General features: G+C 53.1%; 1 protein-coding gene across 1 annotated transcript in view; it reads left to right on the forward strand.

Annotated features, from left to right (window-relative positions):
- DLG5 (discs large MAGUK scaffold protein 5) overlaps positions 1–17,079 on the forward strand; it is a 120,499-nt gene extending 103,420 nt beyond the window's left edge. Inside the window, exons 23-32 of the mRNA XM_060034717.1 lie at positions 488–634; positions 2,032–2,215; positions 2,805–2,953; positions 3,859–4,029; positions 4,939–5,135; positions 11,097–11,240; positions 11,503–11,630; positions 12,929–13,038; positions 13,747–13,856; positions 15,344–17,079. Coding sequence (XP_059890700.1) covers positions 488–634; positions 2,032–2,215; positions 2,805–2,953; positions 3,859–4,029; positions 4,939–5,135; positions 11,097–11,240; positions 11,503–11,630; positions 12,929–13,038; positions 13,747–13,856; positions 15,344–15,447 — 1,444 coding nt within the window. The 3' untranslated portion in view covers positions 15,448–17,079. The remainder of the gene's footprint in view (positions 1–487; positions 635–2,031; positions 2,216–2,804; positions 2,954–3,858; positions 4,030–4,938; positions 5,136–11,096; positions 11,241–11,502; positions 11,631–12,928; positions 13,039–13,746; positions 13,857–15,343) is intronic.
- Positions 17,080–17,407: the final 328 nt, after the last annotated feature.

Here is a 17,407-nt window from a genome sequence, read left to right on the forward strand (position 1 = left end):
CGGGTGGCTGGGTCCCGCGTGCAGCAGGAAGCCCCGGCATGGGTATGTGGAGCAGGCAGGAGCTGCAGCCCCGGGCGGATGCTCCCACAGAGTGGTCTGGCCCCACTCCACGAGCAGACACTGGACACCTGCCCCCGTCTGCCTCTGTGCTGTGGGTGGCAGGACAGGTGAGGAAAGGGTGAGACGTGCCCCTGCCATGCAGCGCCTGTGAAGGGAAGGGCTGAAATGCACATGCAGAGGAAAAGAGAACAGTGAATTCACGGGTCGCCAGGCTGACCCCTTTGCAGAGGATCCCCGAGTTGAGGACAGGCAGATCCTGCAGCTGGGTGACCGAGTCCAGGCTCCTGAGGCGCCTGCTCTCCTCAGGGTTCGGGTCACAGAGCTGCGTGACCTGGTCCTGTTCACGTCCCAGACCTGGTCGCCACCAGAGATGGGGTGGCTCCGGCCGGCTGCATGCTACTCCTCACTCTTCCTGTCCTGTCCCCAGCTCCCACCTGGACCCTGTCAGTCCCCACTCCACTCTCCAGGGCAGCAGTGCCACCACCCCGGAGCATCCCTCTGTCATTGACCCACTGATGGAGCAGGACGAGGGCCCTGGCACACCCCCGGCCAAGCAGAGCACCCCCGGCTCCAGGTCAGCAGATGCATGCCACAAGCCTTCCATCCGTGCACTTGGCTGAGCGGGGTGGGTCCGGGGGGCCATTGTTGGGGCCCAAGCACATCCTCTGGGGGACGTGGGTCCCAGCGCCGCCCTGCGCTGCAGACGGCACACCAGCTTGTCAGAATTTGGGGTGGGGAGCATGCCAGTCCTTTTTTCCTCCCTCCGTCCTGCCCTCTCTCCCTTTTTTTCTCTTCGTTTTCTCACTTGACTTACTCTTAGTTCTGCCTTTTTTCTTTCTCTCCTCCTTTTCTCACTCACTTGTTTTCTGGTTCTGTCCTTAGACAGAATCCCACGGTCATCCCCCAGCCAGGCCCCGGGCTCTGGCCATCAACAGCGGTGTTGCCCCCAAGGAGCTCTAGGTTTCAGGGTGGCAGACCAGTGTCCAGGCATGTGCAGCACGGCCGGAGTGCTGGGAGGGGCGCCAGGGGCCGCAATGGAACAGTCATGAGGAGCATGGCAGGGCAGTGACAGCTAAGTCACAGCTCATCACGGGATGAGCAGGGGTTAGCCGTGCAAAGGGCGGGCGTGAAGAGATGTCCGGAGGAGGGAGCGGCATTAGTGTGGGCAGGAGCTGGCGGGGAGGTGGGGGAGGGTCACACAGGCTGGGTCCTGAGGCAGTCACTCTTCAGTCTTGGACAGAGCCCTTTCTCGGGTTCGACTTTAATGAACTGTTCACAGAAGTTTGAGGCTGGAAGCTGGGACATCTTCAGGGCTTTCCTACTTGTGACCGTTCACTGTGCCCATTATGGCTACACTTACCTGCAGCAAAATTTTCGTCACCAGCTGGCTCCCCCGCTGAGGTCCTGCTCATTCGGTTCTGTTGCTGTCCCGTCTCCTTCACTCAGTTTGTTTGCCAGCCTTTCAGTGTCCCTGTGCTGTGAGTTCCTTGAGGCAAGGGGCCCTGCTTCTTGGTTTAGTGCCATCTGGGCCATAGAAGCTGCTCAGTAAACATTTGCTGGATGAGTTGTGCCCTGGCTGGTGAGCCTGGCTCTGCAGTTCTCTGCAGAAGAATAGAGTTAGGAAAACAAGTGCAGTCCAGGTGGGCAAGACATAGCCCATGGTGTGTGATGGACAGCTGGGCTGGAAAGCAGGGGTGTTGATGTCCACTCTGTTCCCAAGTGGCTTTGTGACCCAGGGTCACGTGTTCACCTCTACCAAACCTCAGCATCCTGCCTACAAACCGGGTCACTAGAACTAGAGGCTGTGTCGGCCCGCCTCCCGGCTCCTGTGGTTCTGAGAGCTCGTGAGACCGTGGCGGGGTTGGGGGGGGGGCAGCAGAAAACAGTTAGGGCGTCACCACTGTTTCATCTTTCTCATGTCTTCCTCCCTCCCTGTGCACAATTGAAGAGCTTCATTTTCCTCCCCATAAGGATGGTGGGAGATGCCACCAAGAAGACCCCAGAACCACGAGTTGTTTTCATCAAGAAGTCCCAGCTGGAGCTTGGCGTGCACTTATGTGGTGGGAACCTGCATGGGGTGTTCGTGGCCGAGGTGGAGGACGACAGTCCTGCCAAGGGCCCCGACGGCCTAGTGCCTGGGGACCTCGTCCTTGAGGTGAGTTCTGCGCCCTCTGAGCAGCAGCCGGGCTGCTCTCCGCCCGCACGTCGGGCTTGCCGCCGTCTCAGTTGGCACAGGAGGTGGAGGAGCACAGCCTCTGCTGGCGACCGCTGTGTGTGGGTGTTGGATGCTGCCCAGACCCCTACTGGGTAGATCATGGGGAAGCGGGCAGGGGGGCCCCGGCTTGGGCACTGGTGTCCGGAGGGGAGATGCTCTGCTGTTGTCAGTGGGAGGACTCAGGACTGGTCTGATGGCGAGGGCCATCTCCCGCTCATTGGGTCTCCTGTTGGGTGGGGGAGGTGGGTCGTAGGTACTCAAAGATAGCAAGGAGCATAAGCAAGGTGAAGGGCTGTGTTTCCAATAAGGCTTACTTGCGGGGGGACTAGAACAGGGTTTCTCCTGGGAGCAGCTGTTGAGGGTAGAGCAGACACTCAACAGAGGACTCAGCCTTACCTGCGGAGGTGGGGCAGATGGATGCCCAGTGAACGGGATGCTGAGTCTCACCCTTACCCTACACCTGGCCTCTCGCGGGTACCCAAGATGCCCAGCTTCTGCCCTCTGACCCCAGTCCTCCGTCTCTGGGTAGTACGGTAGTCTGGACGTGCGCAACAAGACAGTGGAGGAGGTCTATGTGGAGATGCTGAAGCCCAAGGACAGTGTCCGCCTGAAGGTGCAGTACCGCCCTGAGGAGTTCACCAAGGTCAAGGGCCTGCCTGGCGACAGCTTCTATATCAGGTACCAGTGGCCAGGGTTGCCGGGGACTTGGGGCTAGGGGAGGGGCTTTTGGTGAAGGCTGTTCCCTGTGAATGTCCCCATGTTTCTTGCCCCCAAAGGGTGGGGCCGTGAGCATTATTACTTGGGCCCCAAATTGGAAGCTCACGACGAGATGCTTATGACTTAGAAAAACCCTCGAAAGCTCCCAGGGCCAGATGGGCTCCCTCTTTAGGGTTTAGGGCCTGGTGGGGAAGTTTGAGACCACAGAGCCTCACTTTCCTGTGGGCTAGGCTCCTCTCCCGGTCTCCTCTGACCCAGGTCTGCAGATCCCTCTGCAGCATGTGTGGGTGTCAAGGCATCCACGGTACCCCGAAGTACTATATGTAGTGTGTGTCTGAGGCAGGCTTCGGGCGTTTTCCGGGAGGTGCTCAGCTTTCTTCATGTCCCCTAAGATCTGAGGCCACACGAGAATGGAAAGCACTGATCGACCGTGTACCGTGAGGTGGGGGGGGGGGGTCCCTGTCTCTAGGGAACCCCTCCTCAGTTGAGGATGGCATGTTTCCCTTCCGGGAAGTTTCTAGTCTGTAGGAACCGTCAGCCTTGCCTCAGGGGAGGGACGCCAATGGGAAAGGCCCATCTGGAATGGAGATAACGGCCTTGGTCCTTGGCAAGAAGTCTTTTATGTGATGGGCATGAGGCAGCCCTTGTCTCCAGGGAGCCTGGTCTCAGGGGAGGAAAGGGCAGTCTCTGTCCTGTCATGTAGAGCCTGGGCTCCCCTCTTTGGGAACCACTGCTAGGCTGGGGCGAGGCTGGACCTGATCAGCCTCTGGGGTCTGGGGAAAGTTCAGAGCAGGAGAGCGGCTCTAGGAGAATGGCTGCAAAGGGCAGCCAGCGGCCTGACCTGCCCTCTCCACTGCCCGGTCCAGGGCCCTCTATGAGCGGCAGGCAGAGGTGGAGCATGAGCTGAGCTTTAAGAAAGATGACATCCTCTACGTGGATGACACCTTGCCCCAGGGCTCATTTGGGTCCTGGATGGCCTGGCAGCTGGATGAGAATGCCCAGAAGATCCAGCGCGGGCAGATCCCCAGCAAATACGTGTGAGTGTTCTCGAGTCTGGGCCTGGGGCTGGGGCGGGCGGCACCTGCGGGGACGCCCCATGGGATGCGGACTGGGGCTCATGGGGGTTTATACTGATGCCCGTATCAGCTTCTGGTCTGTACGTTTTGCCACGATTGCTTGTCCAAAAAGCAATTTTGGTCCTAGTGTAGGTCAGTGCTGTACTTAAGTCAGTGCTATACAGAAGCACAGGGGCAACTTAGGAGACAGCACTTTTTTGTTTTGAACAGGTTTGTTGAGACATGATTCACATACCATACAATTTACCCAGAGTGTACAGTTCACTGGCTTTTAGTATTTTCACAGATGTGCAGCCATCACCGTAGTCGATTTGAGAACATTTTCGTCACCTCAGGAAGAAGCCCCGTTAGCTGCCCCGCCTTGTCTTTCTGTCTGCCCTGCCCCCTCCTGTCAACCCTGAGCGACCACTGATCCTTCTGTCTCTGTAGACTTCCCTGTCTGGACTTTCACGTGAATGGAGTCATATAGCACGTGGTCTTTTGTGACTGGCTCCTTGTCCTTGGCGTGATGTTTTTCAAGGTTTTTCCTGTGTTACAGTGTCTATCTGTGCTTCGTTCCTCTTGGTGGCAGGAGGCATAACTTGTAGCGGTCACGCGTGAAGGCTGTCTTAGCAGCTCCTTCTGACCCTCGTCTGACTCTAGGAGGTGGCCCTGTATTCTGAGAGCTTGCCCAGCACTGGTGTGTGTGTATCACCCTCACAGCAGTGGCACCATGGCGTCCTCAGTAGCGTGGGTGGTGAAGCGGCCAGGAAACCTGTAGAGAATGTGGGAGGAGCCTGGAGCCCCAGCTCTGGCTCTCCTCGCGGCTGGGCATGCGGGGAGGTGATGGTCCCTGGGCCCTCCGCAGCGCTGCTGTACTCTTGTCCACAGGATGGACCAAGAATTCTCCCGGAGGCTCAGCATGTCTGAAGTCAAGGATGACAACACCACCGCAAAGACGCTCTCGGCGGCTGCACGCAGGTCCTTCTTTCGAAGGAAACATAAGCATAAACGCAGCGGGTCCAAAGATGGGAGAGACCTCCTTGCCTTGGACACCTTTTCCAACGACTCCATTCCACTCTTTGAAGGCAAGTGGCTGGGCTGGCTTTCTCCAGCAGGCTCGCAGGATGACGTGTGCTGTTGACCACAGGAGCCTCACCACAGTGACTTAAACAAGATAGAAGTTTGCTTTGCTTTCACACATAACTGATCCAGGGATGTGTGTCTGGGTTGGGATGGCGGTGCTACTGTCTTCAGAGTGTCTACCACCTGTAGGGTGTGGCTTCCATCCTCAAGGTCTTCCCATGGTCATTGCAGCTTCTGCCATCACGTCCACGTTCAGGCAGCAGGGAGGAGGAAGGGGCACGGCAAAAGTGTGCCTCTTTAAACAGCTTACCTGGAAACCCCACCCTTGGTCTCCCACTTATTCCTCATTGGCCGCTCAGTCTGCGAGGGAGGCTGAGAAGGCAGGACTTTCACTGGTGACCTGCTGGCTTCAGTAATGCAGGTTCTGTTAGTAAGGAATAAAGGAAAGATGGGTATTGGGTGCGCAAAATGCAGTCTCTGCCCAGTGCATTGCTTCCAGTTTGTTTTGGGGTTATTACTGGCTGCTTGCTGGTGACCAAGGGCCACTGTGCAGATCTTTGGCCGTGTTTGGCCTTACTCCTGTGTGTGTCCATTCTTTTTTTCTTATTTTTTTGGCCGTGTTGGGTCTTCGTTGCGGCGCACGGGCTTTCTCTAGTTGCGGCGCGTGGGCTTCTCACGGCGGTGGCTTCTCTTGTTGCGGAGCACAGGCTCTAGGCGTGCAGGCTTCAGTAGTTGCGGTGCGTGGGCTCAGTAGTTGTAGCTTACGGGCTCTTGAGCACAGGCTTGGTAGTTGTGGCGCACGGGCTTAGTTGCTCTGTGGCATGTGGGACCTTCCCGGTCCAGGGATCCGACCTGCGTCCCCTGCATTGGCAGGCAGATACTTAACCACGGCGCCACCAGGGAAGTCCCCTCCTGTGTCCATTCTTCCAAGATCCTCCCAGGGCCAGGTGCTGACCCAGTCCTGGAGTTGCGTATTAGGCAGCATCAGACATCCTTTGGCAGGTTGCCCCGTGGAAGGGTTCATTTGTCCTGTGAAGCAGGAGCCTCCTGTGAATGCTGCTCCGAGGACCCCCGTGTGTGTCCACTGTCCCAGAAGGTGTGCCCTCCCTGCTGGCAGGGTGTGGAGGTGGCAGTGGGCCTCAGAAGGTGGGACAGCTGGTTTCCTCCTCCTCTCCTTCCTTATTTATTGTTTCAGTTAGGGCCTTAGTCACAGTGAGTTGAGTGAGTCCCACCTTTGTTCATGGCCCACAGGTCACTGTCAGTGAGGACAGGGGTTGGCAAGCCATAGCCTGTGGGTCAAGCCTGGCTGTTTTTATATGGCCTTCGAGCTAAGAGTAGGTTTTTACATTTTTAAATGTAAAATAGACTCTTCACCTTTTGGCAGTAATAGTTGCTTGATTCTCCCTTCCCTTTTCTTCCGTAGACACCACCTCTGGTGTATTTGGTGTATGTCTAGTGGATGTCTTTGGAAAACAGCCGTATGTCTAGTCTTCCTTTCAGTTCTGCAGTGGGTGGTTTGTTTTTTTTTTCTTTCATTACGTATTTTGAAGTGGTCTTTAAATTGTTATTTCTAAATTGTTATATCTTACTGTTAACTTGACTCTTATCATTATGTCCTTCTTTGTGTGTAGGAATGTTTCTGGCCTTAAGGTCTATTTTGTTTAAGTGCTGCTAGCCGTCAGCTTTCTCTTGGTTGTGTTGCATGGTTTTTGCCTTTTTCCGTCCTTTATCCTTTCCTGTAGCTTTATATTTACGTGGCTCTGCAGGCAGCATGTGGGGTTTTTTCCACCCACTGTGATACTTCATCTTTTTTTCATTTTATTGAGATATAAATATGTATAGAGAAGCGCACATACATCTACAGAAAAGTGTACATCCCGAGGCGTTTTCACAATTTGAACACATCTGTGACAATCTTTCTCGTTTAATCAGAGTATTTAATCACTGATTAAATCATGACTGATATATTTACCGTCTTCCAGTTTTTTTTCTGTTGTCCTGCCTGTTTTATGTTCCCTTCACTTCCTTTTCTTCCTTTTGGATTAATCAAGCATTTTTATTATTCTGTCCCCCCATCTGTTAGTTTTTAGGTAATCATTTTGTTTTACTGTGTGGTGGTGGCGGGGGGGTAGATTCCAGCAACCCTCATGATATATATCTCTGACCTACTGCTAATATGAATCATTGCTTTGACCGCTTCTCTATTAATTCTAAAACATCAGAGCACTGTGACGACTTCTTTACCTCCCCCCACACCTTTTGCATTATCATTTTCATTTTACGTATATTTTAAATCCAACAGTGTTACTGATTTGCATGTCAGTTATTCACTTATATTTATCCTCTCCATTATTCTTCATTCCTTCCTGCAATTCTCTTTCCTTCTGATCTTTTCTTTCAGCTGAACACTCCCTTCAGCATTTTTTTTCCATCTTAATTGAGATATAACTGGCACATAATATTCTGTGAGTTTAAGGTGTACAGGATGATAATTTGATAGGTGTATATGTTGCAAATGGTTTACCACAATAAGGTTAGTTTAACACATCCTTTACCTCATATAACTACCATTTTCTCGATGTTATGGTGACCTTCAGCATTTCTTGTAATGCAGGTTTGTTGGTGACAAATTCTCTATTTTTTTGTTTTTTTGGTCTATTTTCCCATCATTTTGGAGATTTTTCACTGGATATAGAATTTTAGATCGGTAGATATTTTATTTACGCATTTTAAAGATATAATTCATTGTCTTCTGCTTTCATTGTGTATCTGTTTCCTGGGGCTGCTGTAACAAATGTCACAAGCTTTGTGGTCAGCGCAGCATACATTGATTCTCTCACAGTTCTGGAAGCCAGAAGTCCAAAATCAGTACCACTGGGCCAAGATCAAGGTGCTGGCAGGTCCACACTCCCGTGGAGGCTCTAGGGGGGAATCCGTTAGGTCCGTTGGTCTGTAGTGTTGTTCAAGTGCTGTTTCCTTATTGATCTTCTGTCTGGTTGTGCTATCCATAACTGAAAGTGGGGTATTGAAGTCCCCTGCTAATACTGTGTTGGTGTCTGTTTCTCCCTTCAGTTTCATCAGTGTTCACTTCACTTATCTGGGAAGTCTGATGTTGGGTGCATATATGTTTATGATCGTTATATCTGTCTGGAGAAGTGACCCTTTTATCATGCTATAATGTCCTTCTTTGTCTCTTGTGGCAGTTTTCGTCTTAAAATCTATTTTGTCTGATACAGCTGTGGTCACCCCTGCTCTCTTTAGGTGCCCGTTTGCATGAATTATTTTTTTTCCTGTCCTTTCACTTTTAGCCTATGAATGACCTTAGAGCTTAGGTGAGTCTCTTGTAGACAGCATATAGTTGGATCTTTTTTATTTATGCATTCAGCCAGTCTACGTCATTTAATTGGGGCATTTAATCCACTTATATTTAAAGTAATTACTGATATGGAAGGACTTACTATTGCCATTTTGTTAGTTGTTTTCTCTATGTCTTGTTGCTTTTTTGTCTATCTTTTCCTCCTTGGCTGCCGCCTTCTGTATTTCATTGATTTTTTAAAAATTTTTATAGTGACATGTTTTGATTCCCTTCTCGTTTCCCTTTGTGTATATTTTATAGATACTTTATTTTTGGTTACCACTGCAGTTACATAAAACATCTTAAGGTTATAACAATTCATTGTAAACTGATGGTAACTTAATTTCAATCCTGTATAAAAACTCTACTTTACATCTCTGGGATCCCGACCCCCCCACCCCCTTTATGTTATGGATGATACCAATTACATCCTTTTTACATTATGTGAACATTAGCGTAGTTTTATTATTACCTTTATGCTTTTGGTTTTAATATCTATACCAGTTTTAAAAGCAGTTTTCATAACTACATTAGGTTACTTCCAGATTGTCTATTTGTCTGTGTATTTACCCTTCCCAGGGAGTTTTTTATTTTCTCTGGACCTCTGACTCTTGTTGGATTTAGTGCTTGCGAGATGCTCTGTAGCCCCCCTATGATTCTGTAACTATGAGGACTTCCGACAGAGCAGATTATTCGGGGAGGAAAAGGAATCTTCTAAATTGGTGCCCCTCAGTGTGGAATGTTAATAATCATTAGGGGAGGAGATGATTCTGTTCAAGTTAAGTTGAAGACATAGTGACTTAGTGTCCGTACACAGGGAAATGGATAAATAGGTGCAGGGCATCCATCCCGTAGGGTGTTCAGAAGGAGTTAGGGAGATCAATGTGCATCACCAGGGACGCGGTTCGGAAGCATAAGACTGAGTAGAAGAGGGAGTTGCGGAATGTTGCATGTGTCCTGTATTTTTGCATGTATCATGATACAAAAATGTATCTTGTCATTTTTGTTGAGCACGTGGACCTACATAAACATAGTTTCTAGGTGTTTTGAGCCTGTAAAAGTCAACATGTGAGAATGACACCTGGAAGAGGATGTACTTTATATCCTTATAACCAACTGTGACGGTGGTTATGAGGAAACTGTTGATGACCAGGACTGGAGAAGAGGTGTTGGAGAGGATGCCTGGCTTTATCTGTAATGTTCGAAGTTTTAAAAGACGGGGTGTTTTTAATCTCTTCCTGGAGGAAGTTCTTTGCCCTGGGACTCCACAGAGCCTTCAGTCACAAGTATGCGGGGGGTCTTGGACAGTGAATGTGATCACCAAGCCCTCCCCCTGCTTTAATACGGATCACCTGGTCACCAGGTTGAGAAATGCTGTATAGGAAGCGATATAGACGTGCCTGGATAATCATCAGACCAAAAAAATGTGTGCGCTTCTGCCTGTGAGCTCGGCGTTTGTGGAGCCGAGCACCGCCCTGTGTGTTCACCTCTAAAGCTCTGCCATCTGGTCCGTCTTCCTTCATCTCCTAGTCACGGGCCTTCCGGGCCGGACCTCTCGTTGACCCTTCCTCACAAGCCCACCTCAGGCGACCCTCCCCTCAGCTCTGCCCCTCCTCATTGCCACTCCCACCCCCCGAGGGTGAGGCTTCTTGTCCCGCTGCCTGGAGCTGGCAGGCAACTCTTGTATGGTTGTCTTGTTTCTTACCTGTTGCCGTCGGTGAGCCTGGTTAGAGCATGAGCTCTGCAGTGGCAGGGACTGTGCTTTCTACTCTTTTTAAAAGTGTTTCCGAGATGCCGGCACAGCGATTGGTACAGGGGAGGTGCCAAGAAGATATTTGCTTGCTGGTTTTTAGGAGGTCACTTCCTGCAAGGATTTTTTTATTCATTTGGTGGAAGGGGAGGTTTTTACTACATGTATCAACTAGGATATTGGTTTGACTGCTGTAACTGAGGCCAGACAACAATGGCTGAAGTGTGATAAGAAGCTTATTTCCCTGCCACATAAAAGTCTGAGCTGGTGGGGGGAATCCCTGGGAGGCAGCTCTGTTTTGGGGATCATAAGGGAGCCAGGACCCTTCTGTCCTGTGGCTCTGTCATTTCCTGAGGGTTGTTCTCATCTGCAGGATCAGAGCTGGCTCACTGCACCCGGTCCTGTCCATTTCAGCTCACGGGAAGGGGGAGAGTTTGCTCACCCCACGGGGCAGGCCTGGGTCACATGACCACACCTACCTCAGGGGAGGTTGCCTCTCTAGAGAGCAGAGAATATATACTAGGGGTGAGGGGAGGGTGCATTGGACACACACGGAAGCATTTGAGTGGGATGAAGTGCTGCAGTGTCTTGGGTGTCCGTGGAGCAGGGACACTCTGCTGGACTCCAGGAGCGGCCGGGCCCCGGTGTGCCCAGGGTATGGGACTCTCAGTGCTACAACTGGGCAAGTCCCAGACAAACCAGGGTGAGCTGGGTAGCTGGCTCCGGATTTGTGGAGTGAAGGAGGTGGGCCTCCCTGGGGTAAAAGCAAGGTCAGGGGAGCCGTGGGTCCCCAGCCCCTCCCCTTCCTCCCTCTGCTCCAGGTGGGTGTCCGTGACACTGCTCCCCTCTCTCCCTCAGATTCGGTGAGCCTTGCCTATCAGCGGGTCCAGAAGGTGGACTGCACCTCCCTGAGGCCCGTCTTGATCCTGGGGCCTTTACTGGATGTGGTGAAAGAAATGCTCGTGAACGAGGTGCCCGGCAAGTTCTGCAGATGCCCCCTTGGTAAGGGATGCCCATGTGCCTGCTGGGCTGTGTCTGTCCCTGTGTTTGTGTTCCTCCCCCTGTTCCCGGGCATGGATCCCAGGATGTTTCAGCGTCCCCTGGACTTGGCTCAGATCAGTGTGCAGCCTCTGGTTCTTTGTGCGGGAGCGAGGACAGCAGGGCTGGGTTCCTAAAGTCTCTTCTGCGCAGCGTTCTTCCTGGCACGTGCAGTGACGGCTCATGGTACCAGGGCATTCCTGATTCCTGTGTCTGTGCTTTGCAGAGGTGATGAAGGCCTCCCAGCAGGCCATCGAGCGGGGCGTCAAAGACTGCCTGTTTGTCGACTATAAGCGGAGGAGTGGCCACTTTGATGTGACCACAGTGGCTTCCATAAAGGAGATCACAGAAAAGGTACCTGTTGCTTCAGACCAAGGGATGGGAGCGCCTCTCTGAGTCCGGGGTTTGGACCCCAGTGCGTGTCCGGGCCCTGTACCTTTGCACATCTGCCCTGCATGTCTCTCGGACCTTCATGAGCTCGCCTGTGTCCCGTTAGTCTGAGTTAACCTACAGGGGGCTGGCCCCCGTTGCTTCTTGTGCTTCCGCTTTCGTGAGTAGGAAGCTAGTCCTGGGCAGAAGTCGCCCTGTACGTGTGTCACCTCTCCCTCTCTGAGGGGCTCTGACGAGAGCTTTGAACTCTAGGAAAGGCCCCTCGCAGGGGTTTCTACAACAGGGTCCCAGAATGCCTCTGCTGAGCTTGTGTGCTGAGCTGATGTGCCTCATTCTAGGGACAGGGGCACGGCTTCTGTCAGGGCCACGACCCTGCAAGGATAAGAGCCGTTGCCACGTGCCTTTAGGCTTGTGAACACGCTGGGGTCTGTTTGCCAGGTAGTATGAGGGGAAGTGGGGAAATCTTTTGGAAAAGCGTCCCTCACAAGCCTGAGGATGTGGGCGCTTTCTGGGCTGCATCCTTCCTGGGTGGTCAGTTTACCCCGCCAGGCTCTGGATCCCTCCTGTTACGTGAGGGAGTTGACTTCTTACAGCTGTCAGTGCAGACTGCCCAGTTAAAGTGGACGAGCCCCAGTCAGGGGTGCCCCGGGACGTCAGGAAGCCTGCCAAAGGGTGGACCCCCTCAGTGGAGCTTTCGGGGTGCCCGTGGCCTGCCTTTGGCTCGTACTCTGCCTGGAGGCTCGTACTCTGCCTGGAGGCTCAGGGGATTCATGGGATGCATTTCAGTCACAGCCATGCAAAGACCCACACTCCCCCTCCCCTGCTTCAGCCCCCCGCCGAGTCTCCGCATCTTCTTTTGCCTGGACTGGCGGAAGTGAGGTTTCTGGGGCCAGGTGGGGTAGCGCTTTAGGAAGCGCTTTCCTATATCTGGGTGAAGGCAGGAAAGGGAGTTTGGAGTAGGGTCGTCCAGACCCCGCTTGGCCCTGGTTCCCAGCCTGGACCATCATCACAGCTGACGGCTTGTGGGGAGAGATTTTCCCAGATGAGGTTTCCCCTCCATGTATCATGTGTGGTCTTAACGAAAGACCGGTTTTGCTGCCTCGTTCGTTGGTAGAACCTTGTATGTTCACTTACAGGGCAAGGCAGGGCAGTGTCAGGGGAGGGGTGGGGCCCATCGGTGGCAGAGGAAGGCTGGAGTGTCCAGTGCTCCCGAGGCCCCGGCCACGCACCTGCCCAGGTGTTCACTCTCTCCCTCCCCCCAGAACCGGCACTGTCTCCTGGACGTCGCCCCCCACGCCATTGAGCGGCTGCACCACATGCACATCTACCCCATCGTCATCTTCATCCACTACAAGAGCGCCAAACACATCAAGTAGGTGACAGGCTCCTCGGGGGCTTGGCTTGGGGCCTTGGTGGGGAGGCGCTGCTGGCTCAAAGCCGTGGGGTGGGGGGCCCCTTGGCCTTGAAATAGGCATCCCATGTCGGAGCGGCCTTCCCCCTCGAGCCCCCATCTCACACTGAGCCAGGCATGTGAACCCAGCACAGCCCTCCCTCCACACCACTCTCCGCGCCGTTCGGATGCTGCCGCCGCTCCCTGAGTAGGTCCAGCTTTTCTGTCTCCCCTCCTGACTCCCAGCCCCTTTCCCCTTCTCCTGCCTCTCAGCTGGGCACTCACAACAGCACAGGAACTGGGTGGCCTGGCCTGGGTCCAGCTCTGCCAGGAGCTGCCTCGTGATGTGGACGGGCCTTTGCTCCCACTGGGCTTGAGTTTCTGTGCAGGTTGGGCTAACGGCTTGCCGAGGTCCTCCTCCACTTTGCCTTTCTGTGCTTCCGGGCTTCTGATACCTGCACTCGGGTGCCAGCTGAGGTGTCTGGTCTCTGTGTGCACACACTGGGGTTCCCACCTTGCCCCTCTCTGCCCGGAGCTCCCCGTGGAGCCTGCAGGCTGTGCTTTACCAGGGGGAGCCCATGGGGGCCCTGTGGTGGTGGAGACCCCTGTTACTCTGGGCAGAGAAGCAAAGAGGTGGGAGGGCCGGGGGGAGGTGAGAAGCTCAGCCTGGTTCCCTGGATGTCCCAACAGGGAGCAGAGAGACCCCATCTACCTGAAGGACAAGGTGACTCAGAGGCATTCCAAAGAGCAGTTTGAGACGGCTCAGAAGATTGAGCAGGAGTACAGCAGGTTCTTCACAGGTAGGTGTGCGTCAGGCCTGCAGAGGAGGAGCAGGCGGCGGGGACGGATGCAGGCTTCCCAAGGACGTCTTCCTAGAAGTGGTAACAGCCCGCACTTCCGGGGTGCCCGGTGGATGCTGGCACAGTGAGCACTTTCATCACAGCTGGTCTGATGGCAGGCCCAGGGCAGCTTCAGGAAGTTGCAGGTCCAAAGGTAAAGTGCACTAATTCTGGCCTTGGGTCACAGTCTGGCCCTGTGTGGCGGCTGCACAGGCGCCCTGTAGCACAGCTCCAGCGTTCCCTGGGCGGCTAGCACGGCGGTGGTGGCCGTGACCATCTGTCCCCAGCGCCTTCCAGGTCAGGCCAGTTTTGCAGTGAAGTTTGAAGATAAGCTGCACCTTCACTATCTCTGGTCTTTGAAACAAAGCAAACCAGGAGAAGCAGGGTTCCAGTTGACCAACTGCCATTTCACTTTGTGACTTTCAACCTCTTCCATGAAAGCAGTCATTTGTAGGGGGCATAATAACACCGTGGCCACCGAGAGGTGGAGACAGTGATTTTAATTAACTTGCGGAGAGTGTTGTGATCTAGTTCGGTGCTTCTCATGCAACATTTGGCCTCAAAACCCAGCCTTGGTGCTTCTGTCTACGTATGTGTCATGTGTGTTTGTGTTTTAATTTCCAGTCCATTACAGACCAGTATTTCAGTCAGATACATTAACAAGTACTAGAGGAGAGAACATTAAAAACTCCAAAACTTAACAAAATAAAAGCCTTGACTTTTTGTAAGATTCAACAGATGTAAAATTACTCTGTCACATTTCCATAGCAGTTTCTAAACCCTCGCTGTCCATTTCTGTGGCAAGCAGCCAGCGCTCGGCGCTGTTCCGTGGATCCCGCAGAGAGCCCTGGTCTAGTGTCTGCCGGGCTGTGGTGCTGAAAGCCTGCAGAGCAGGCCTGAGCCAGAGCTGGAGACATTCCATCATCTTTGCTGGGAATCTTCTCTGGGCCATGGGATGCCCAGCTTCCGAGACCCAACCTTGTCACCTGTAGAATCCTGCTGCCGATCGGACCATCACAACACAGCCCAGACTGCCTTCCAGTGTGCTGGGACTCCCCATTGCATGACTAGGCAAAGCAGCCCAGAGCATCATTGCAGTGGGGCCTGGCCATTCATGTGTGTGGTCAGATCCTGTCATCCCTGTTACAGGGACCAGGGCAGCCTGGCAAAATGGGACACCAGCCTTCATTTGAGCGTAAAATTTTAACATCCTATGGAACAGTTGCCGAGAGGGATAGGTAAAAAGCCGAAGTGATTTGCACTCAACTCTTTATTTTTCCTTTTCCAATTTCTCACTGATGGAAGAGAGTGAGAGGCGGGCGTGGGGCAGGAGGGCCAGGTAGCTCAAAACAGGCAGAAGGCCAGGAAGAGTAAAATGCGTTTATTTGCCTTCACCCTGGGGTCTTCCTCTGGGCCAATGACGTGTGTGTTTGGGGGCTCTCTTGCAGGGGTCGTCCAGGGAGGAGCCCTGTCGAGCATTTGCGCTCAGATCTTGGCAATGGTCAACCAAGAGCAGAATAAAGTCCTGTGGATCCCAGCCAGCCCTCTCTAGAACTCGGTGCTGGGGACGGCTGCAGCTTGGCCGCCGGCGTGACTGCCGGGCTCAGCTCTCTTTAGCGACTAAAGATAGACGCCTCTGTATATAAACGCGAAGGGGAAGGATCCATGAAGCAGGACTCCAGAAGCACCTCCTTTGTAGACAGAGGGCCGCAGACTCTGTTCCTCTCACTCGTGCGCTGTAAGACAGAAGACTCTGTAGAGGGGCTCGACACCAACCTTTCTCGTAGCCAGCTCATCAGAGATGCTGCAAAGAGAACCTTTCAGATCACAAGTTTACAAGCCTTTTCTAAGTATTCGGTTGTTTATGTTTACTTGAACGGCTCCATGTTGTCGCTGCCCAGCCCCTGCCCTTTTCCTCACTGTCGCTTTGGTGTTGGTTTTGTGCCTGTTTTCAGCGAGACGACTCTGGAGCCTCGCTGGGGGCCGCTTTGCTTTGGGAGGTTCTTGTCAGTGGGACCAGAGCTTTGACAAACTTCATGCTCCTTGGTGGTACCTCTCCTGGAAGGACCTGCGAGTGCGGATGCTTCGACCGTCGGCGGGCGCGGAACCAGTGCCTTTGTGGGGCAGACTCTCCGGCGGCAGTGTATTCCCCTCCTGCACAGAGGAGGGCGACTTGGGCCCGTCTCGCGGACGCGCCCCTCAGACTTCGTCTCCAGCCCTCTGCGTCCTCTTCTCGTCCACCTGCATCCATGATTCCAGCGTTCTCTCTGGTCCTCGGAGCTTCACGGGTTCACTGTGACACAGCCGGTTCCAGGCAGGGGGTTAGGCTGGGGCTGATGCATGCCACTGGGTCCTCTTTAGGTTCTGTGAACAGTGACAGCCTTTACCAGTGCAGACTTTGCAGGGTAATTCCTAAGCGCTCTAGAGTGGGGCGGGCACATCAGCTCTACTTGATATAAAAACATTCGTGTTTCAGACTTTGAGCAGAGAACCCTTACGGAAGCTTAAGGATTAGTGCAGTCACTGTCAAAACTCAAAAAAAGAGAAACCCGGATCTATCTAGTTTTGGCTCCAGCGCTTACAGCATGAGCAGTGCTCCATGGGGATGGCTTTGTTTGGGGTTTGTGTGGTTTTTTTTTTTTTTTTCTACCGCTTCTGACGCTGGATGTTTCTGGCTGAAGGTTTGATCTGGTTCCTCCTTAAACTGTGCGTCCTCTTAATAATAGGTACTGTACGGGGCTCCGGGTAAGTGTCACTGGGGTAGGACCTCTATTTTAATACTGTTCCTAACATTTCATTTTACTAGCAAGAAATCGCTGATTTCATTTTATTCTTTGTAATTCTAGACACTAGATTATAGTTTAGCCATAGTGACATTTTTTTAAAAAAGGGATATATTTTCTTGCACAGTTGTTCGAAAAGAGACACATTTCAGTCCTCAGTGCTGCCCTTCGTTTCACAGGTACACGCGTTCTGGCTCAGACAACTGGGACCCCCTGCAGGCTGTCGAGGGGTCTCACTGGCGCCCAGCGGGGCTGCTGCTCTGGGCGGCGGGGGTGGGACGGTGATGGTACAGTGTGCACAGGTACTGTTCGGACAGACTGGGATTTTCTGTACTAAAACCTTCCTTTGTATCGAAAGTTAAACAGACTTTAGTACAATAAATAAAGGTCAATTTCTGTAACTTGTTGTGGTGAGGAGACCTGCATTCATTGAGTTTCCACCTTTCCCGCCTCCTGCCCTCTCTCTGTTGCTAAGTTTGAGGCCGCCTTCCTCCCCTGCGGCAGGTGGCTGGAATCGCCGCCACGTGAGGTTCTCGCCAGCTCTCACGATGGCCAGGAGCCCCTCTTAGCTGTGGCCTCAGCCCCTCTGACTCCCTCCTTCCCTCCCATGTGTCCCTCTGTCCAGCAGAGCTGTGGGTAGTGCGTGCGGCCAGGCAGCTGATTTGTGCAAGATTCAGATCCTGCCCTGGGGGCTCCCATTCAGATATGCAGGTTTGGGCTGGGCCGAGA

Source organism: Delphinus delphis, chromosome 16, assembly GCF_949987515.2.
Source record: "Delphinus delphis chromosome 16, mDelDel1.2, whole genome shotgun sequence".
In the NCBI taxonomy this organism is placed as follows: domain Eukaryota; kingdom Metazoa; phylum Chordata; class Mammalia; order Artiodactyla; family Delphinidae; genus Delphinus; species Delphinus delphis.